Source organism: Corythoichthys intestinalis, chromosome 1 (assembly GCF_030265065.1).
Source record: "Corythoichthys intestinalis isolate RoL2023-P3 chromosome 1, ASM3026506v1, whole genome shotgun sequence".
NCBI classification, from domain to species: Eukaryota; Metazoa; Chordata; class Actinopteri; order Syngnathiformes; family Syngnathidae; genus Corythoichthys; species Corythoichthys intestinalis.
Window position 1 is genome coordinate 21,883,248 of NC_080395.1, and position 23,435 is coordinate 21,906,682.

The window sequence follows — 23,435 nt, forward strand, 5'->3', positions numbered from 1 at the left end:
CGGAAGTGGAGACGCGAAAGGCGAACGAAACATTTTCCACCCGGCGCCGTCTCTTTGTCCGTCCACCTCCGCGCTGAAAGCAACATCTGCAGCGACAAACATGGCCAATGTTGCCGACACGAAGCTCTACGACCTGCTCGGCGTTTCGCCTTCCGCCTCCGAGAACGATCTGAAGAAGGTAAACCATGTCAGGCGAGAGCGGCCTTGCTTGAAAGCCGGCGAACTGCACCCGACGCCCGGGCTGCCTTTGACTTGCCGGGGCGCTAGTAAAAAAAAAAAAAAAAATGGAATCAGGAAGTGCGTCGATAGCATGGCGAGCTAATGGTAGCTCGTTTACCGGCCTGGATGCTCGTGTTTCGTGTTTGTGACGATGTCATCCAAGGCGTCAGGGTGGCCTTCCAAATGTTTTCTCTACTAAACATAAAGTTGGTTAAAAACGAATCTTTGCTTGATCTATTTGTTTGCTATTTTCGCTGTTGACCTCCCCTAGCAACCGTACAGGTGTTACTGATTGCCATGAAGCTGGCCAAGAGATGATTCATGAGCCTATCAAGTACAAAATAATTAGAAATGGGGCCGAATAAAGACAATCAAACAAAACCCGTGCTGTCACGAAATGTAGAACATTAATGCCAGTCCGATCGTTAATTTTGAACGATTTTAAGTACGTAAATACGTCGAAAATGTGTCCCGTTTTTTGGTCATAAGGGTATTTTAGTTTCTATTATAATTGGCTAGTTTTTTTTTTAATTAAGGAATGCGTTAATAATCTGTTTTAAGGGTTTACATTTGTAGATACTGTTAGTCATTGTGCCTATCGCTAGCCTAAGATGCTAATAGCCATCCTCACGTTTCTTATACATTTCAAGCCGCCATTTTATACGACAAATGTGGGTAAACAAACTTGATAGACTACTGTTTTTGTTGTATAGAATCGTGAAAAAATACATTTGATGTTTTTGTGCACATTTTGTAACATCTAATCTCTCGATTTCGTCACGTGTGGTTGCGTCATAGGCGTATGACGTGACGTCATTGAGGGTGAAGCACATGTGCTGGTGGACTGATAGTGATTGGTGTTGTTATCTCGTCAGGCATACAGGAAACTGGCCAAAGAATATCACCCGGACAAGAACCCCAACGCTGGTGACAAGGTAAAAGACTGAAGAAATGTGAGGTGTTAATTGTAAGTGTTCTCAAAGATTTTGGTGGTAGGGTTCATTGACCCCTTAAAACCTTCAACAGAGATTAAGTTGAACTGCGGTGCATACTCTAAAGGCCAAAGGATTAGTTACAATTATTCGAGGGTGGAAAAAAATAAGATTTACCCCACAAAAAGGTATTTTTGTGATGTTATGAAAATGAAAATATAATCAATAAATAGTCGTAAGGGGTATGTTTAAGTGCAACACTGCTACCTATGTTTTTCTGGGATATTTCTTATTTATTATCTTTTTTTTTTTTTTTTTTTTATTCATTACTGACATTTCAACAATATATAAGGGTGTAACGGTACATGTATTTGTATTGAACCGTTTCGGTACGTGGTGCTCGGTTCGGAACGAAGGCGTACCGAACGAGTTACTGACGTAATGTAACCCATACTTTTTGAGGCTGTGAGTCGATCGGGTTACAGTTTCTTTGTGTAGATTACATCTACTCCGTCTTCTCTACTATAATGAGGACCAACACGGTAGGACAGTATAACACAGAAATGTCAATGGCGTGACAACGTGGCCGCCGCAAGAACGAAGTGAAACACGGGCGTTCAAGTCAATCAGCCAATGCACAGGTCTGAAAGGCAAATTGTTGTTGGATTATCTTTAAATACCCGCTACTTTTTTAGCAGAATTCTAGCTTTGTATAGGCTAATATTCCTGTTGTTGAAAGCACAAAGTTGTGTAATAAACAACTAGCACATTTATATTGCATTTTTTTTTCTTACTGTACCGAAAATGAACCGAACCGTGACCTCCAAACCGAGGTACGTACCGAACCGAGATTTTTGTGTACCGTTACACCCCCTAACAATACACAACATAAAATTAGATACAGAATTTGTTTAGCTTGACACGCTATAAATTAAATAATTAAGTACATGGAAATGAACTGCAGAAAAACACAGTTCCACTTTTTAGAACTTTTTAATGAAACGGAGCATCTCTGCTTTATTGCGCTGACGTCTGATCCACCGCTCATCACAAGGACATGAGCGACAGCCGTGTCCCTCGCTGATTATTCCCGCATACAAGTAAAGTCCGAAACACACAAGAGTCCGCCGCGCTTTGCTCAGCTCCGTTCCGAATGACGCAACAAATACGTTTGTATTTTAGTCAATACGAGGTGGTCCACATGATCCACTCAGCTCCGATCCGGATGCGCCTGAGTCCGCCTAGGCCGTCAACATGCGGCCGGATCAAGCTCTGCTGTTTAGCACGCACCAAACAGGAAATAGAATGGCAGCAATATCCAGTCTTTCCAAGTAAATAATGTTAATAAAAGTATTATGCATCTAATTTTAACCATATTTTATTGAAATTTACACAAAACAAAATGTATACAGGTCATTTGCATGGGATGTACAGTGCTCGTGTAGCTCCAAACAATATATTTTAAAATGACTAAAGGCAAAGAAATTCTTCCTAACACTATTGTAGCGTCACTAGAAAGCACTGCATTGCTCATCAGCGCGACGTATTGGTGTTTTCAATGCGGCAACGCGAAGAGAACGCAGAGAAAAATAAACAGTAAAAAGTGAGCTAAACTTCTGTGCTGATTTATTGAAACTAATTGCCACTGGCAATTATTGCAAGTGCTACACTATATTTGTGTATGTGTGCGTGTTAGAGGTAAGAGCTTAAGCCAACCACCTGACCCGACCTGAATTTTGGGCAGGGTCGGGCCTTTTTTTTTTATAATAAATACAGTGGGGCAAATAAGTATTTAGTCAACCACCAATTGTGCAAGTTCTCCTATTTGAAAAGATTAGAGAGGCCTGTAATTGTCAACATGGGTAAACCTCAACCATGAGAGACATGAGGGAAAAAAAACAGAAAATCACATTGATTTTTAACCCTTTTACACCTAAGCCTATTTTGGCCGAATTTGCATGCTTTTGATGTTGCCTTTAGAGTTTTTTCAAAGAAAGAGTTGTTCACAATGGCCAAGTTGGGTCCCTTTTTTCAGGACACCTTGAACTTCCATGTCCAAACTGTCGTTTTCTTCACTGACCAATTATCATCCACATTTTGGACCCAAAAAGACAAAAAAATCCCTAAATCTATTTTTAAAATTTGTAATGTTGATGATGTCCGATTGACAACCAAACATGCTCGACCAACCATTTTGAAGCTTGATAATATTTATTCAACTTGTTGGGATAAACATTCAATAGGAAAAAATAAGATTGAATAGTTTTATGTTTGATAATTCAACACAAACAGCAGGTATGGTTATAGGCGTTTTTGGCCTTTGCACATACCATGGTCAAAACAGGTTACATACAGTGCAAAATACTGAGGAAAAAAATTATATATATCATCTAACACAAAAAAGGGTTTGGAGGATATCTCTTTGTAAAGTTAGGTGTTGTACCCATCACCTTATCAAAAGTATAAGCGTACATGCAATCAAGCTTCTCGAACACACATCTATATAAAAATTGATATATAAAAATTGAAAAGATTATAGTGAAGAAAAAAATATATATAACATTAAAAAAAGTATTTTAAAAAATATTGACAAGTACTGTAGTTCAGTTCAATTCAGATTTTCCAGGCATGTGAGCCAAGTTTTTTTTTGTTTTTTTTGTTTTTTTTTTTGCGTTTTTTTGTGCTCTCAATAAAGCTTCTTCTTGAACAACATGCAGCCTACTCTTCCGCCGTTTGTGCGCTGCTGTCACTTCTGCTTGCCGAGACACCGACTCATCCGAGGAAAACAACGACAAATACGGCTCATCTTCTTCCTTGAGTTAATGAAATAATGCATTAGCTTGCGCTAAATTTAGTTTTAGATTCATTCTGCACGTTTCAAAGTCGCTCGCTCAATCCAACCGGCCGTTGCTTCGCATGCCTCCCTTTCCTTAGTTGGCGCCTCGTCGGCAGTTTATTAAAAAATGTTCACATTCGGTTCGTCCTTCTTGACATCACAACGGCTCTTGGGATATGTAGTCTTTTGTGCTGCTTTCAGTTTTGAAAAAGGACAAGAAATGATGAAAATATGGAGATAGACACATGGTCCATGCATCGATTTAATGCATATTTATAGGTGCAATAAAACTATAAAACTCAAATGACATTATCTCCCGTTTTACTTGGTCGATTGACTTAAAATAAAAACTGGTGTGGACATCAACTTCCGCACTTTCAAATGAGACCAACCAGCGGCACATGGGTGACGTAATTACAGCGTGACGACGCTTCAAAGACGATATGCGGAAACGCGTCGCTGCCAACACGTTAGGTGTTAAAGGGTTAAAAAATTTATTTCCAAATTAGAGTGGAAAATAAGTATTTGGTCACCTACAAACAACCAAGATTTCTTGCTATCTAATACTCCTTTCCCACTGGCCAAAAAAACCCATGTCAACCCAATAACAGTCGGCTTTTGGTGGCAGTAGGAAAGGTGCAGCGACCCGCCTCAACCCGTGTCAATCAACCCGCCAAGCGACCCGCGTTAAAATCACCTCGGCTCTGATCGTCATGCAGTGTGAAAGCAAAACCCCGGGTCAACAGTCAACACCCTAATCATCGTGGTGACGTAGGCTCTTACGTGATGCGTCATAACAACGTGCCAGTCGCCTCCCATTTAACACGCCCCACAACCGTAGTTACGTCGACGCTCATAAGAAAGCTAGTAGAAGAAAATGAATTCACGTCGCTTACGTTGCCTCAGCACAAGCAGAGTGTTGATCCTTTGCTGCATTTTGATCATTTTGAGGGCAGTAAAAAGCATGAAAACAGAGAACACAAAAAGAAAGGGGGCTTCCATTTTGCTCTGCGTTGTTTACTTCCTTGAACTGAATAAATTCGGTCGCACTTGTCGACACGCATTTTAGCGTGGTGATGTCACGTAACCTTATGCACAGCTGAGGAGGAGTGGGGGTTAGATGGGTGAAGAAAAGAAAAAAAGACGGCTTTTTTTTTTTTGTCAGTGGGAAAGGTGCCAAATGCCAATTGCTAGTGGGTTGCATCGGCTTGGAAAAAACGCGCGTTGACCCACTAGTTTCAGTGGGAAAGGGGCAAAAGAGGTCTGACTTCATCTAACGAGGCTCCACTCATTACCTGTATTAATGGCACCTGTTTTAACTCATTATCAGTATAAAAGACACCTGTCCAGAACCGCAGTCAGTCACACTCCAAACTCCACTATGGCCAAGACCAAAGAGCTGTCGAACGACACCAGAGACAAAATTGTAGACCTGCACCAGGCTGGGAAGACTGAAGCTGCAATAGGTAAAACGCTTGGTGTAAAGAAAAACAATTGTGGGAGCAATTATTAGAAAATGGAAGACATACAAGATCACTGATAATGTCCCTCGATCTGGGGCCCCATGCAAGATCTCACCCCGTGGCGTCTAAATGATAACAAGAACGGTGAGCATCATCCATCAGCAAGGGCACTGAAGATGAGACGTGGTTGGGTCTTTCAGCATGACAATGATCCCACACAAACAGCCAGGGCAACAAAGGAGTGGCTTCGTAAGAAGCATTTCAAGGTCCTGGAGTTGCCTAGCCAGTCTCCAGATCTAAACCCCACAGAAAATCTGTGGAGGGAGTTGAAAGTCCGTGTTGCCCAACGATAGCCCCAAAACAGCATGTGAAGAGTTACAGAAAACGTTTGGCCTCCGTTATTGCCAACAAAGGGTTCATAACAAAGTATTGAGATGAACTTTTGGTATTGACCAAATACTTATTTTCTACCATGATTTGCAAATACATTCTTTAAAAATCAAACAATGTGTTTTTCTGTTTTTTTTCCCCACATTCGGTCTCTCATGGTTGAGGTTTGGCCATGTTGACAATTACAGGCCTCTCTAATGTTTTCAAGTGGGAGAACTTGCACAATTAATGATTGACTAAATACTTATTTGCTCCACTGTATATATGTAAACTAAAACGATGTATGGATGTTAAACTACGGAATACTTGTTATAAAATCATTTGAAAGGATATTGCGAACAGGAGCCGCGCAGAGCCTCTCCTTGTCAGATAGGTGTGTCCATGTGAGCACAGTATACCACACAGAAATATATTTAACAAACTTTTCCAGCGTTATTTCTTTGTGCAGATGCATTTATAATGATTATAAAAAAATATGTGGACTATTTAAACATTAAAAAAACTTACCTTTTTTTCTGCCAACTCGAAATTAAAATAGATGTCAAATGGGCTGCTGCGTTTAATTGCCAAGGAAATTAAACATGAACTGTGTAGCTGATAGAACAGACACACAAATATAAAAGATATAAATGCTTATTGAATATGCATATACAGTCTTTTTTAACTGGGAAAATTCTTTGCAAAAGAAGGGCTTTAATTTGTTTTTCCAAGCAGTGCTCTGTCCAGGTCTGACGCATCGCATCCTCGTGCTCCTTCTCCTGAGTCCTCACAAATAAAACGTAAAATTTCGAGGGGGAGGGCCCTGGGCTCCAGCCTATAAATAAAACATAAAATTTCGGGTTTTGTCAGGCTCGGACCTGAGAATCAAGTTAATTGATCGGGTCGGGTCAGGCTTTAATACCCATGGGCCCGGGTCAGGTCGGGCTGGATTTTTAAGCCTTGATCTTACCTCGTGCGCGTGCGTGCGTAGATTTGTTGTTGTTGCATCCGTGGGTTATTGGGTGCTTTTGTGTCTGTTGAACTGAATTTAACTGTAGCTAAACTGTACTATTTGCCTTTGTGCATTTTTGGCGTGTTTTTCCCCCTGACAATACTGTCACAATAATAAACTTTGTGTTGATCTGATCACATAGCCTCCTCCGTTTTGCGCATGCGCGTCTAGAGTCCACGGGTGTACGGACCGCATGAGAGTCGTATGCTGTGGGCATCGCAGGCGATCTGCATTGTATTTCTTGCGTCATCCGGAACGGAGCTGAGCGCAGCGCGGCGGACTCTGTGTGTTTCAGGGGTAACACTCTTTATAACGCGGGTCAAGTGAAGTCGCTTTGAAGTACACTGCCTCAGAATAGACTTCATTGAATGCGCATGCTCTGACTCCAATAGTTTTGTTATCATTGTTTTTACTCAGTGGTCTCGGCTTATTTACTTGGGAGCCAGCGAGTGAGTGTCTGAATTTGAAAAGCATCAGGTTTATCTGTTTAGTTAGCTGCTCGAAGGGGGAAAGAAGAGAATGTTCTCAATTCAGATCTACTGGTGGGAAGTGGATGTTGCGTGGTGGTCACGCTACAGTACTATATGCAGCCAAGACTTGTCTTGTGAGCGCATATCTGCTGTTGCGCTGTCATGCTGCGTTCAGACCAGACTCATTTTTTTTCCCGTCGTGCAATGGGATCCCATGCATAGTCAGATGTAATTGTGACATGTGCCGATTACCGGTTTCAAGGTATACCGTGGTATGAAAACCTCAAGGTTTCAAAACGGCAAACGGCATTTTCCGTCATACCGGCCCTAAGGTATTAGCTATTTTTCATGTCCCAAAATTGCATGGAGAAATCCCTCGCTTGCAGCTGTAATGCTTAAATCTCCCCCACCGGTTGTTGCTCAGTGTCAGCCAGTCAGCTGTGCTACACAATGGCTGGAGGAGGTGAAACTCCGGAACTTTCTCCCATCGAAGAAAACGAAATCGCTGGTATGAGAATACTTAGGCTACAGAAAAGTTACAGACGGCCATGGCTTAGAGGAGGAGGGCCAACTGACATGTTTGCGGAGGGTGGCTGCCGAGGAGGCCATACCTCCAATATGATTTTGCATTTATACAAAATAAAAGTTAATAAACACTGTAATGAACGTTTCCCATGAGCTAAGAGAGATAATTCCAGCATGTTTGGTGTGTCTAGCAGTGATAAAACATGTTTTTTTTCTCTCTGGTAACTCTGTGTTGAGAAAGAGTGTGTGTATAATGTAAACATGATACGAGTCATACGTACTTTTTATCAAATATTATTTAATTATTTTTGTTCTGTAGTGCCCCATTTTCATGCGCCGACTAAATCTAGACAAAGGGGCGTTTTAGACCAGGTTTTGGACTGGTTTGCCCTGAATTTACAGCCTTTATTCAATTTCTGCCAACTGCTATTCCTCAATCTGAAAGGAGGATGAAGTGGGTTGCTTAGTGGAAGCTTGACTTGCACTGGGGATGAGGAAGTACAACAGACCTGCAGGCAACGTGGACGGCGCTGTCATTAAAAACATTTGCGTCATATTTTACGCCATGAAAATGGTATGTGATCCAGGCTTAATGTTGAACAACATAATATTTAAAAAAGAAGGAATTTGACAGTAATTCGCTAATGGTAAATATTAGTTTGCTGTCTTAGCAATATCTTTGTGAGTTAAAAATAAAGCTTATTTAATTCTGATGGGTTTGGTGATTGCACATGTGAAACTCGTTGGGTTCGGTACCTTAAGCAAGGTTAAGACCCATTCCTCTAGTGCAGTGCTTCTCAATTATTTTCTGTGATGCCCCCCCCAGGAAGACGTAGACGTTCCGTGCCCCCCCACAACTCTGCCGCCACTGTAAATATACTGTAGTAGCATTTGTATATAAAATTCCTATTATCATAAGTACACCTCTGCATAACACTGTGTTCTTTTTAATATTACAGAAAAAAGTTTAATAGATGAACTTACAAAAAAAAAACACATCCATACTGTAAAATACTCAAAATACATTTTTAACAATGGATACTGAAAAATAAAATTTAATAAAATAAATAAATAATAATTTCAAATTGATTACCAACATTAATTCACGAGGACAATATGCCAAACAATTAGACCGAAAAAAAACCCACAAAAATTAATAGAACAAAAACGACTACGTCATTGGACAGAGGGACAGTTTTTATTTTTGCTGCAGGCAGTATCAGCTCCTTTCCTATGGTGTGGGGTTATTTTGCACAGAGCAACTTGGTATGCAACCTTATATGACTCTGACAATGCTTGCTGGTTTGCTGATGCAACACTGACAAAGCGGGAGGATTGTTGGCAATATTCGGCACGTTTTCGCTGAAAAAAAATAATCCCTGCTGTCCAATGCAAACATTTAAAAACAAAGTAAACAGACTGGCCTTTCCTTGTCTCCCACTGTACTAAAAGTCAAAGACAAATGCTACATACATCATATTGTCATATTTCCTTGTCTTAGCTTTTCATATCTCTAGTGCTCTTTGCTGTGTGCTCTTAGTTGGTTCAGAAATATTGCGCACATGCTGAAAATCAGAGCGGCACTTCCACCCACTGAGTAGATGTGCAATTACGCTTTATTCTAGTACGATCAAAAAGTATGTTCCTCAAGGTCACATGCGCCACCCCCAGCATCGGTCTGCGCCCCCCTGGGGGGGCCCGCCCCACTATTTGAGAAGTACTGCTCTAGTGGAAAGAAAAGTCCACGTTACTGACCTATTTGCGTGCGCCAACGCAACTTCAATGTCTGTAATGTTTTTCAGTGAGAGGAAAGTTTCAGATTGAAATGGAATCCGTATATTTCGTCGTATTTAGGCAGGACATTTTTGGCCACCAAATTTTCGGTACATCTTTAGTTTCCCATTTGGTCAGGTTGTGCAATTGTTACCTTATTGTCCCAAAAGCGAGTATACGTTGGCCTTGTCCAAATGAAGCAGCATTTTTGTATAACCTAATATTCTGCCATAATTGTCTACAACACCGATACATACACACTAGAGTTGTCCGATAATGACCTTTTAACCGATATTTTCCAACTCCAAAAATTCGATGCCGATATCATACTGATATATGCGGTCGTAGACTTTACATATTCATTATTTTTCAAACATTTATTGTTCATTTAATTTTTGTACAGTGAATGCAAATGGTCTGCTCACATATCAAATCCCAAGCATCTTAGTTTGAAGACATCTAATGGTCAACAAGCATTTACTGCTCTAAGCTGTGACCAGCCCTTGTACAAAGGCAGAAGGCTTCTACATCACTTTGAAGTCAATATGCATATTGGCCAACAAGCGATGTCAACATTATCCGATATCATTTTAAAATGCTTTATTCTGCCGATATTATCAACTACCAAGTAATATCGAACAACTCTACTACACACTAAGGGTGTAACGGTACATGTATTTGAATTGAACCGTTTCGGTACGTGGTGCTCGGTTCGGAACGGTGGTGTACCAAACGAGTTTCTGACATAATGTAACCCTTTTCGAGGCTGTGAGTCGATCGGGTTAGTTTCTTTGTGTAGATTATATTTACTCCGTCTTCTCTACTATAATGAGGACCAACACAGTAGGGCTGGGCGATATGGCCTTAAACATGTATCACGATAAATTGAGCAGATTTATCTCGATAACGATAAATGACGATAAATTCGCCCAAGCGGACTGTTATATAATTTGAAAATCTGAATAAATGCATGAAATACAGATTAACTATTTCTTGTTGATTTATTTACCAGCATTCAATTTGATATACTGTATTTAACAATTGTACATGCAGTCTAAACATTAAATTTATAAAAATTAGGGCTGTCAAAATTATCGCGTTAACTGGCGTTAATTATTTTTTTTAATTAATCACGTTAAAATATTTGACGCAATTAACGCACTTGCCCAGCTCAGACATATTTAAATGTCACTAGAGTGAAAGGCCCACCTGTTAATTGTGTTTTGCGGAGTTTTGCTGCCCTCTGCTGGCGTTTGGGTGCGACTGATTTTATAGTGTAAGTAATTATTGCCATCAACAATGGCGGGCTACTAGTTTATTTTTTGATTGAAAATTTAATTTTATTAAAACGAAAACATTAAGAGGGGTTTTAGCATAAAATTTCTATAACTGATTTAGAACTGATTTATTGTTATAATAAATAATAATAAGTCCTTATGTACCGCATGTTGAAAATATATATCCATCTTGTGTCTTATCTTTCCATTCCAACAATAATTTAGAGAAAAATATGGCATATTATATAGATGGTTTGAATTGCGATTAATTACGATTAATTAATTTTTAAGCTGTAATTAACTCGATTAAAAATTTTAATCGTTTGACAGCCCTAATAAAAATGTATTGTAAGCAATAAGAATCCAAGTATGAACATTTATAACAGCGTGTATGACTTGAACAATGTACATTGTCAAAATCAATATGCCTGTGCAAACATGTAATTGTAACACAAATGACTTGCAGCTTGAACAGTACACTTCAAAAAGACAACTTATTGTTAATGGCTGCTGTGATATAATTATTAAATACAAGTGTTTACTTTATGGTTTAAGGGTCCCCCCCCCAGTGCATTTTTTCATAAATGCACGCACAATAAAAATAGCTGGGGCCATTTCTCGGTCATTATAAGTTTCGCCGTTGGATTGTACTTTATGCAGAATTCTTTACCATCACAAAAGCTATCAGAGGAATCACACACACAGACAGATACAAAATAACGCCACATAGTAATTGCTAGATGCAGTCCGTGCCCAATCCACTCATTAAGTTCAGCCGTTTCGACAAGGTTAGAGCCTCTATCCGACTCCATAACGTTCATTTGTAGCGTTAGCCGCTAGCTAGCGTTAGCCTGGCTACCAGTAGAAAGCACTGAAAGCACCATCTCCGGAAATCGTGAGAACAAAGGAGGACAGCGGGTGAAAGCCCGTCTGGATGCCACCAAGAGTCTACTAAATGTCGGTTGAAAGTTTGGTGAACCTCCCTTAAGCCACACTCCATCACGTTTTGCTTGTAGCGTTAGCTGCTAGCGTTAGCTTACCGGGCTTTTGTTTGATTGGCTTCCTGATGATCACGTGACTCCCTACGTAAGCACATTCACTGCTTTCTTAAAGGGGAATGAACAGACGAACAACACAGAATCAAAGCGGGATGAAAAGACTATTTTCTTGTTTTATTAATTTACCGAATTTACCGACATGGTCAAAATTACGTCGGTCATCGTTAAGAATTTCGGTGACGGTAAATTTTTGGTTTACCGCCCTGCTCTACAACACAGTAGGACAGTATTACCCAGAAACGTCAACGACGCGACAACGTGGCCGCCGTGAGAACGCAGTGAAAGGTGGGCGTTAAAGTCAATCAGCCAATGCGCACCAGTCGCAGCGCGGCCGCGTGTTAGACGGGTCCCAGAAGCGGCTCAACACAACGCACGCGAAAAGAACGGCAGAGTTTATTATTTGACGCGAGACGCGACCCTCCTGCGTCAATACTACTACCGGTAGCTAGGATCGGGCAGACCGGAAGTCACTTGTATAAAAATACGGTGGATCCGATCGATTTTCAAACTAATATGCAATCGTAACACACTTTTTGAGTCCATCAGATCTCCTGAGTGGTAGATCGGGGCACAGTTGACTTGTCTTTGTTGATTTACTGCTGTCTTCTCTGCTATAATGATAACCAACACGGCCCCGTGTTCAATACAAAACCCTCCTACCACAACAAAACAAGTGAGAACTACAGTGGGGAGAACAAGTATTTGATACACTGCCAATGGGTTTTCCCTTTGGCAGTGTATCAAATACTTGTTCTCCCCACTGTAATATTCACATAGGAACTAAAGTTCAATAGAAATACTAATAAATGAATGCTACATCACATAGTATTTGTAAAATAAAAACACATAATAAAATAAATGTTTGCCCATTTAAATAAAATAAATTGAAATGAGCTAAAACATCTGTAATTAAATAATAAGAATAATACACAGATCCTGCTTACACAATTAAATTTATTAATTTCTGTGTGGCGCTTTAACTTGAGAAAATCCACCAATAAAACTTTTGAAAACCGTTCATAAGAAAAAAAGATTCATTGAGGCAATTCAAATTCTAAAATACATGTTAAAATCTTTGTCATTGGGATTGCTTTTCTCTTTAGCACAGGTCTTCTTTTTTCTTCTTTCTTTCAGAAAGAAAGCTGACCAATACGCGGGGTCTGAAAGTCAAATTGTTGTTGGATTTTCTTTAAATACCCGCTACTTTTTGAGCAGAATTCTAGCTATGTATAGGACAATGTTCCTATTCTTGAAAGCACAAAGGTGTGTAATAAACAACTAGCACATTTATATTTTGCATTTTGTTTTCGTACTGTACCGAAAATGAACCGAACCGTGACCCCAAAACCGAGGTACGTACCGAACCGAGATTTTTTTGTGTACCGTTACACCCCTACTACACACCAAAAAAATCCACACCTAAACGCGTAAGTGCGGTTTTAGGTGTTGTAATAGTAGCGATATATTTTAGCATCATGGTTTGGGTTATATTTTTAACTCGGTATTTGGTCTGAAAAATTTGCCTGGACAAGAACCAGTGCCAAATTTCAGCATGGGTTGCATATGTCATGTAACAGCATATTTTGGCCTGTTAATGTTACCAAATACAAAACCACAGTTATTGATGTCCCGAAACCTACAGCTTGTTCCTTGGATTGCAGTTTGTACGCTGGTGCTCATGTAGTGTCGGCATGTCAAGTTCCTCCTTAAACGTCCCCATTTCTACTTCAGTTCAAGGAAATCAGCTTCGCTTATGAGGTGCTGACCAACCCTGAGAAGAAAGAGCTTTATGACCGCTATGGCGAGCAGGGCCTACGGGAGGGCGGCGGCGGCGGACCCGGCATGGATGACATCTTCTCGCACATCTTCGGCGGCAGCATCTTCAACTTCATGGGTGGTCAGGGCGGACGCTCACGCAACGGAGGCCGGCGGAGAGGCGAGGACATGGTCCACCCGCTTAAGTACGACTTCAAAAGAGGGAGGGCTTGTTGCAAAAAAAAAGAGGAAATTATGATCTTAACTTTTGTTTTTCTTGCAGGGTATCGCTTGAGGACCTTTATAACGGCAAGACCACCAAGCTACAACTTAGCAAAAATGTACTGTGTAGCACTTGTAACGGGTATGTTTCATCCACAGCTCTTCTCTTCCCATGTACTTTTAGAATTATCTATTTCATGTGTTGCGTTGGTGCGTTGCAGGCAGGGCGGCAAGACCGGCGCCGTGCAGAAATGTACCGCCTGCCGAGGGCGTGGCATGCGCATCATGATCAGACAGCTGGCACCGGGGATGGTGCAACAGATGCAGTCTGTGTGCACTGACTGCAACGGCGAAGGTGGGCCTCTCAAAAAGAAATGTTAAAACGAGGAAGAAGCGGTAAAACTGAGTTGTCTGCTCTTAGGCGAGGTTATCAGTGAGAAGGACCGCTGTAAAAAGTGTGAGGGTAAGAAGGTGGTGAAAGAGGTGAAGATCCTGGAGGTCCACGTGGACAAGGGCATGAAGCACGGACAGAAGATCACCTTTGGTGGCGAGGCGGATCAGGCGCCGGGGGTGGAACCGGGCGACATTGTTCTGGTGCTGCAGGAGAAAGAGCATGAGGTATATGGATAGCTTTCATACTTTATATGGCACTGATTGGCCTAAAAGCGTTTATTGAACAAAAAAAAAAACACGCGATCGCGAAAACGGTCCGTGACAGTAGGTCGGCATCAATAAAAAATGTTTTTTTTAAAACGCGGTGGGTAGCAGATGAACGAAAAAAACAAGGCAAGGATGCAACTCTTAACAAAGGGGTCAAGAATACAAACTGTCAGATGACAGCAAGTCAATATCTCGGCAAGCCGCCTAGGATCGGTATAAAGACACTGCTGATGAGCTGGAATTGGTATGGAAAAGTATGACGTCGGCAACTCCTCCCACAGCTCTGTAACAAAACAATCTTTCTAGCAGCCGAATGTGACAAAATCATGCCAGTTGTCATACTAGCTTCGCTTGTATAGAGCACAGCTCAAGCCCAACCGCATCATCACCCCCAACGTGTATTGCGCCCGTAAAACGTGGTGCCCTGCGTAGGTCAAAAAATGTACTAAATATTATAGATTTTTAAACCAATGGCAATAATGTGTTTCTAATAACATTTTCGTAAAAGAGAACAATTGTGGCTTATTACAGCCTACAAGTCTTTAAATCTGTGGGTCGCTTTAAAATAAAACAATGATTAAGAACACTGTACTGTACGCTTTTAACCAAGACATACGCAACAAATTTCATAAACTATTTGTTGATATTTAAGCCGAACTGAACTTTTGTTGGTATTATGGGATATTTCACCGAAAGAGATACAGTACAGCTCATTAACCTGTAGAAATCCTTAAAGAAAAAGACGAGCTGCACAAATGAGCTTCATGTAAAACATGGTTGCGCAAAGAATCTAAATTTGCAAATCCTAAATTTCTTAGACCTTTGATAAGGGTGAAAATGTTTAAACACAAAAAAATTATATTGCCTATGAGCGCAGCAATTGTGTGACAATCGTGGTGTGAGTACCGCACATAAATGCTGCAAAAATTACGTTAATTATGAGTGAGACCTGCCGTCCAGAAATGGACACCACATTTGGGGTCATATACTCCACTCTAATAACAAAATAATGTGGCCGACATGACCCCATATGTGATGTCCACATATGTGGACAGCAGGTCTTTATTTTTCTAAATGGTGAAAAATTGTCACTTATAAAGGGCTTATATTTTGGTCCATTGGTCAACATAGAAGATTCCCGCCCCCTTTTAGCATTGTGATATTTATAGATGTTAGCACAATACAATTTGTGGCCATACGAACGCCGTTGTCATGAGCAGGTGCCGCTTCACAGCTCTTAACCTGAGAAGTAACACATTGCCCTGATAGCTCTTCATTCGCAGGAGAGCTGCAAAAAGACTGCATTTACTCACTACATTACATAATTGTAAATATAATTATTAGTGTTCCCACAGTGGCGACGAGGGTAACATACCTGTAAATATGTCTTGTTATTGTACACTCTTGTTTTTAGAGAGAAAAAAAATATAAACCAAATCTACCAATTAAATGGTTTGCGCAAAGACTTGTGGGTACACTTTCTGGGTGGCAACCGTGACTTTACATAGTTTGTGAATCCTTGCGTTCAGAGAGCATTGTTAAAAAACGTTAGCATTTTATAGCATTTAAACTAGCGGACTTTTGCTATGCAAGTTAGCCAATTGTTCTTTTGTTGTAGTTAAACCCTCATTTGTTTTAAGATCAGGTATTTTGATTTATTTTTTTACAAGAAAGTGCAATTCTGCATGCATAGTTTGAAGAAACCCTCGGGAACATTATTTTGTATTCGCATTTAATGCTCTTTTGAAAGTTTGATTTTAGCAAGTATTGGTTTTACATCTCCTTAAATTGATTCCGCAACGTATTAAATGTTCCTAATCCGATTTATCGATTATTCGAACTAACTAGTTGATAGATTAATCGACTACTAAAATAATCGATAGCTGCAGCCCTAGACATTCGTATGCCACATTATCCATCCAGTGCAGTGCATTTGAGTCCGGGCGTGAATAGTTAGAAGTTTAATCAAACGTACACTATACTAAAGCTGAAACGAATACTCGAGCAACTCTAGTCACTCAAGTTTAAAAACTGGTCCGAGTAATTTTATTCACCTCGAGGAATCCATTAATTTTGCCAGCTCTAAGCATCACGTTTTGCCCAGACTACTTTTAATGTGGGAAAACGCGATGCCGTCACGTGCGTAGAGGAAGAAGCAATAAAATTTTTTTTTTTTTTTTTAAAACCTTACCGCAGTCGACAGCCCCTCTACTCCGACGTTGCTAAAAACTACAGTACGTCCGCATAATACTACGGTAGTAGCAGGTAGCGTCTGATGCGTCTGATAGATATTACATCTATGTAGATCTAGATGCGAAATGACGGACTGGGCGGTATTAGTAAACAGCCGCCATCTTAAAGCAGTAGATTCTCAGCGCTAATAAAGATGTTGCTCGCTGTCACTTGCTCACGTAACGTTAGCCCTGCGGAGGGCTAGGTTTCTATGGAGGTAGATTTGTGTCTCTATTATTCAATCAAAAAAAAAGTCATTTCAATCAAAATATATATTTTTAATAAAAAAAAGTCAATTCAATAAAAAAAATGTGTTTGAATACAAAAATAGATTTGAAACAAAGAAATGCATTTGAAAACTTTTCTTTTGAAGTCAAGTTTATTTTTGATTGAAACAACTTTTTTGATTGAAGTAATGTAGTTTTGCATTTGGGCCTTTATCATTTAATCAAAAAACAAGTTGCTTCAAACAACAACAACAACAACAAAATTCAAAAGAAAAATCACTTCAATCGAAAATCTAAAAAAATTCAATCATAGAAAAAAGTTATTGAATGCGATAAAATTTTTAAGACTCAGAATTTTTCATTTGGCCACTTAATTTTTCATTGAAACTGTTTTGTTTGAAGCAATCCTTTTTTGTTTGGGCTGTATTATGGGTAGGACATTTGTGTCTAAATCATTCAATCCCAGAAAAAGTTGCTTCTATCAAAACTACTTTCAATCAAAGAAAAAATCTTTTTCAAAAATTAATTGCCCTTCCCTAATAAAAGTGTATGTGTGTGTATGTGTATATATATATATATATATATATATATATATATATATATATATATACATACACACACACACACACACACACACAGTGGGGAGAACAAGTATTTGATACACTCACAATGGGAAAACCCATTGGCAGTGTATCAAATACTTGTTCTCCCCACTGTGTGTGTGTGTGTATATATATATATATATATATAAATATATGGCGGAAACACAGACAAGACTGAAAAAGCAGTTTCTGATCTTGCACTCCTCTTTAAAAGAAACTGCTGTATTTTAAGCTAAAACAACTGTTGTGTTTGATAGAACAATGTCTATATGCTGCCACAGCAGATTCCTGGCACATAAAGCCCCCGAACTATTTTTAATTTGTCCGTTTTACCCTGAAAACCCCTGTTTACAGACGTCGCGCAACCACTTTTGTTTCAACCCAGCCATAAAACAAAGGTAATTAATTATATTTATCATTCAAAATGTCTGTCATTTTTAGCTTAGAATCATTCATTGATGTCTCATATTTAGTTTAAAAAAAAAAAAAAAAAAGACTTTAAAAAATTATTCACTCTCATATTTTAAACTTTTAAACAAATTGTCACAATGAAAAAAATGGCGTCTGTAAAAAAGTCACCTCATAGCTATCGCTTAACTGTATTTTTTTTTTTGTTACTGTCGAATTTTCTCCGATATGTTAGATGATAAATAAAAAAAATTGAAAAAAAAGTTTAAAAGGGTAAATATATGAAAAAGAAAATCTCGACCACTCCTTGATATCTGCGATTTCTGCATCGCGACCCTTGTTATATTACCATGTTTAACCCATAAAATCCCAAAAAAATGCAACTGTGGCCATTCACAGCTGTGTCTTGACACTCAGTGATACATGCAACATGGAGTTTTTGGATCGAAACAAAGTAGGTACGCGATAATATCTCGTTAAAGTCATGGCGTCTGTAATTCTGTTCTCGCGTGCTCTCACCTCCAGATAGGGTTTTGCTGTTTAAAAAAATATTTAAAAAAAAAAAAAAAAATGCCCTCCTGCTCAAAAATTTTCTTCCCCCAGAAAATTGAGATTTTAAGCTTTACAATGATGTATCCATGCATATCGGACCATTTTGAAAGTTGGCTACATTGGGGGTCTCAGAGCGGAACTTCAAGTCACCAGTGTTTTCCGCCATATATATAAATTTATATATATATAATTGAAGTGTCACTTTTTTGGGGGAGCAAAGAGTTTTGAACTCATGGCCACCAGGGCTCCAGCCAGCCATTGGACTCAGCTCGAGGAATTCAAGCCTAAAATAGCGCACCTAAGGCAGATGACTTTGATACGAGGCAGTGCCTCTATGATCCGAGGATACATCCGAGATGCAATTGTTGGCTGTTTTCAACAATGTTCATCGAAAATAAAGACAATGATTGACTGAAAATGGTTCAATATTAGATGAAATGTCTTGTTTTTTAATGTATATATATAATAGCTCTTTACCATAAAATGTTTTATATTTTATCTGATTAATCGATAGAATTTTCAGTCGATTACTAAAATATTCGATAGCTGCAGCCCTACACTATACAAATACAATAGTGTTTAAATGTATACATTTGCCTTTTCTGTGGTTTAATACAATACAATACTTTTATCCCACGATCAGTTGCTCTTTTTTCACACCACGTACACCCCTTCTGTTTAATCTGGCGGGGAGCCACTTTCCTTTGCTTCGTTGCCGCTAGGACTCTGCCTAATCGCCTGGCTCTCGATTGACTCTTTTTGTTGCATGAGAAAACCCACTTATTTTAAGGAGAATGACAGACTGCAATACCGTTTTACTTTATTGTTGTTCTGAACTACAGCTCCACACAAGTTACGTCCATTGAGATATCATGTAGCTTACCATTTGTAGGATTGGGAGCCATTTTCCCAGTGTCCCAAAATTCCAAGGAAGCAAGGTTTCCTCGACCGTGACTTGTGTGTCCACCAAACAGCATGCTATCACTACGCCATCACTGATATAGGGCTCGTTCAGAGTTTTCCACAAAACGCTCCATGCCACCGGAACGCACACTCCCAAGAGTCGTTCAGAATTGGCACCTTTCAAACTAACCTACCGTTTACCCCAGGACGCAACAATTGTGTTTAGTGCTGCAACGGTTAATCGATAAACTCGAGTAATCAATTAGAAAAAGAGATTTTAATTAAGTTTTGCTGCTTCGAGGATTCATTTAAAGTGGTGTTGTAATGGTCTATTTTAAAAGTGTCTGCATTTTTATTGATTTGGGTGGATACACTGCCCTCTTGTCTGCCTCATTTCACATGGGTGAATCCAGCTGCTCCATGTTAAGACCAACATAAGCTTTAGTTTGAGCTAATGTTTTTTTTAACGCATTTGTAATTTAGTTTACAGGTATATTTAGCTGCTTTTTGTTGGAATATGTGTCTGAACCATTTGTTGAGAGCGTTGTAAAAAAAAAAGTTTGCATTTTATAGCATTTAAGCTGCGGACTTTTGCTATGTAAGGCAATTGTTCTTTTGTTGTACATAGATCCTCATTTATTTACTTTTTATACTGTTTGAGGCTGAGCTCAGGTATTTTAATTTTACATATTCCTTATCCGATTACTCGATTATTCAAACTAACTAGTTCATCGATTAATCGACTACTAAAATAATCGATAGCTGCAGCCCTAATTGTTTTGCGGAATGGCCCTGACTTTGCATGGTGACAGCGAAGATGCACACTTTTGATTCCAGGCTCCAAAGCGGAAGGATTAGATTGCGGGGCTTGCGCCGCAACCAAATGAAGGAACGATTCAGTGTGGATTACGTCAGCACTCACACACGACACTTTGGGAAAGCACAGTCGCTGATAGTAAACATCAAAACGGCAAACATTGCGGAACGTTGGCTTTAATTTACTGATTTTATCATACTTTTAATTATAATTTTTTCATTTTTGTGCCTTTTGAAGCAAGAGGGAAAAAAACGCATGGATGCCATTCTTGTATTTTTTTTTATTGACAAGCAGTGTTGTACATTCATTTAAAACCGACAACAAATATGACCAAAAAAAGTGAATATTACTGCAAAATAAAACGTGTGTGTGGGGGGGCGGGGGGGGGATTTGATTACCGTATTGGCCCGAATATAAGACGGCCTTGATTATAAGACGACCCCCTCTTTTTCAAGACCCAAGTTTGGAAAAAGACTTTTTGAACACCAAATTTTTATATAGAAAATAATTACAGTACATCCGAAACAAATTATAATATATTTGAGAGAAAAAGCATGTTATTTTGCCTCATTCAAATCGTAATATCTGAACATTTAAATATGTAAACTAAAGTGCAATCACATTCGTAAATGAATGGCTTCTGGTTTTTGAAATGTAAATAAACCAATGTATTGTGATAAAACAACAAAATTGCAATAACTGCATTAACCATCAAAGTGAAGTATAACTGTATCTGTATTCTTGAAACAAATCTGAATAAGGAAAAACATTGCAATAAAATAAAGCAAACCTGAAAGTAGCAGAGATCTCATGACAGAACATCGCTTCAATGATATCTGGCACCATCTAGCGTCGTGAATGGGTATAATGTTTAGACCGCTGAGATCTGTCATGACAGAACATCGCTTCAATGATATCTGGCGCCATCTAGCGTTGTGAATGGGTATAATGTCTAGACTGATGAGATCTGTCATGACAGAACATCGCTTCAATGATATCTGGCGCCATCTAACGTCGTGAATGGGCATAATGTCTAGACCGCGAATATAAGACGACCCCCTCATTTTTCAATCTTATTTCAATGCAAAAAAACAGTCTTATATTCGGGCCAATACGGTATCTAATAAAAAACGTCATTGCTTGGAGTGGGCGGGTTATGTTGTCTTCCGGGTTGAGGAGCTTTGTTAAGGAAGTGCATCTTTGGCTGTCACCCTATTAAATTGCATTGCGGCATGAATACTATATCATTTTCACGTGGAATTGCACCACTGTTTGAATGGAGACGGAACCATATAAATGCAAACATGAAATTTGTCGTATTCTTGGAGCGTCACCATGTAAGCGACCCCTAAATATCTCGAGCCTCCAGTGTCGTCGAACATTTTGGAAGACAGTTGCTTAATTGTAAGTAGGCCCCTTTATATTTCTGCCCCATCGTTCAAAAAAAAAAAAAAAAAATTACAAAAAAAATTGGGATAACGTTTAAAAAAAGGTGTTTGAAAAACTGGAAAATTGGTCTTGAAAGTCTTTAAAAAGTGCTTGAATTTGGCCATGAAAGAAGTGTACGAACTTTGTTAATTGTATAGGAGTTTGTAACAAGAGTTTAGTGATTTGTGCAACGGGCAATTGATTGTTCCTAAACAAATTCATATAATTGAGAATGACAGTTTGTTGATGTGCTTCATATCTTTTCTGTACACGCAGACGTTTCGGCGAGATGGCAACGACCTCTTCATGAACCACAAGATCGGCTTGGTGGAGGCGCTGTGCGGCTTCCAGTTCATGCTGAAACATTTAGATGGCAGACAGATTGTGGTCAAGCACCCCGCCGGCAAGGTCATCGAGCCAGGTAAGGCAGCTCGCGTGGCGCCACAAAAGGAGGCAATTGTGAATGCGTTGCCATTTGTCTCCAGGCTCGGTGCGGGTGGTGCGAGGGGAGGGAATGCCGCAGTACCGTAACCCCTTTGAGAAGGGGGACCTGTACGTCAAGTTCGAAGTGCAGTTCCCCGCTAGCAACTGGATTAGCCCTGAAAAATTGGCGGTAAGGCCATTTTCCATTCCTGAAATAATAAAGGAAAATGTCGACATATGTAACAGTCTATGGATTGCAGGAGCTGGAGGACATGCTTCCCTCACGATCAGAGGCGCCGCTCATCACGGGTGACACGGAGGAGGTGGACCTGCAGGACTACGACGTCAACCAGGGCTCGTCGACGGGGGGCCGCCGGGAGGCCTACAACGACAGCTCGGACGAGGAGGGTGGCCACCACGGTCCGGGGGTCCAGTGCGCTCACCAGTAGCCCGATGGCGGTGAGGCGCGCGGGCGAGTTGGCGGGCGGGGCCGGCAGAAATAGACTTTATTCTTTGTTTATTTAAACGTGGCGGCTGCCCCGCTGCAAACATCCTGCCGTTACCTCCTCCAAGGCAGCGGAATGTCTCTTGTTTGAGTGTTGCTTTTTTTTGTTTTGTTTTTTTTCATAGAATTTACAATAATTTAAAGAAAGGACACATTCACACGTGCTGTTTTCACATAGGATGTTTCAGATTTTTACAGCTTTGTTTTTCTTGGTAGATTTTTACTTGTTCTTTCCCCTTCATCTTCTTTATATTTTTAAACCCAGATTGTGTATATTAATGAACCCCGCCATTGTTTCCTCTATTCAGAAGCAGTGTGATTTAAATGAAAATAAATTGAAAAAAAAAAACTGAACAAACCTAAGTGAAATCACATACACAAACATGCGCGCACACACGCACACAAACAGGAACAAAGACAACAGCCTGCATCCATGCTGAGACCATGTGCATGTATAAATATATATATATATAAATATATAAAAAGTGATGGTTCCAGCACTCATACAAGATTCACGTGGAGACGCTTCAAAAATGAGTTGAATAAATTGAAGAATCCTTGTTCGTGCCTCATTATTTAAGGTTTAACGTGCACTCTTCACTTTGAACAGTATGTACTAATTGCAGAGTTGACAGGATTACACAAACTGGTTTAATGACATGTTCTGCATTTTACGAGAAAGACGTAAATATTTGAAAAAATTGTTTTTAAAGATTTTTTTTTTTTTCTAAACTCGAAAGGTCAGTTGAATTCTTAGAAAGTGCTTT

General features: G+C 39.7%; 1 protein-coding gene across 1 annotated transcript; it reads left to right on the plus strand.

The window, feature by feature from the left end:
- dnaja2a (DnaJ heat shock protein family (Hsp40) member A2a) lies at positions 1–23,228 on the plus strand. The gene is made up of 9 exons (XM_057848867.1): positions 1–178; positions 1,095–1,154; positions 13,666–13,895; positions 13,973–14,053; positions 14,133–14,266; positions 14,333–14,529; positions 22,017–22,161; positions 22,226–22,353; positions 22,424–23,228. The coding sequence occupies exons 1-9, from the start codon at positions 101–103 to the stop codon at positions 22,610–22,612; spliced, it is 1,242 nt and encodes a 413-aa protein (XP_057704850.1). The 5' UTR covers positions 1–100; the 3' UTR covers positions 22,613–23,228.
- Positions 23,229–23,435: the final 207 nt, after the last annotated feature.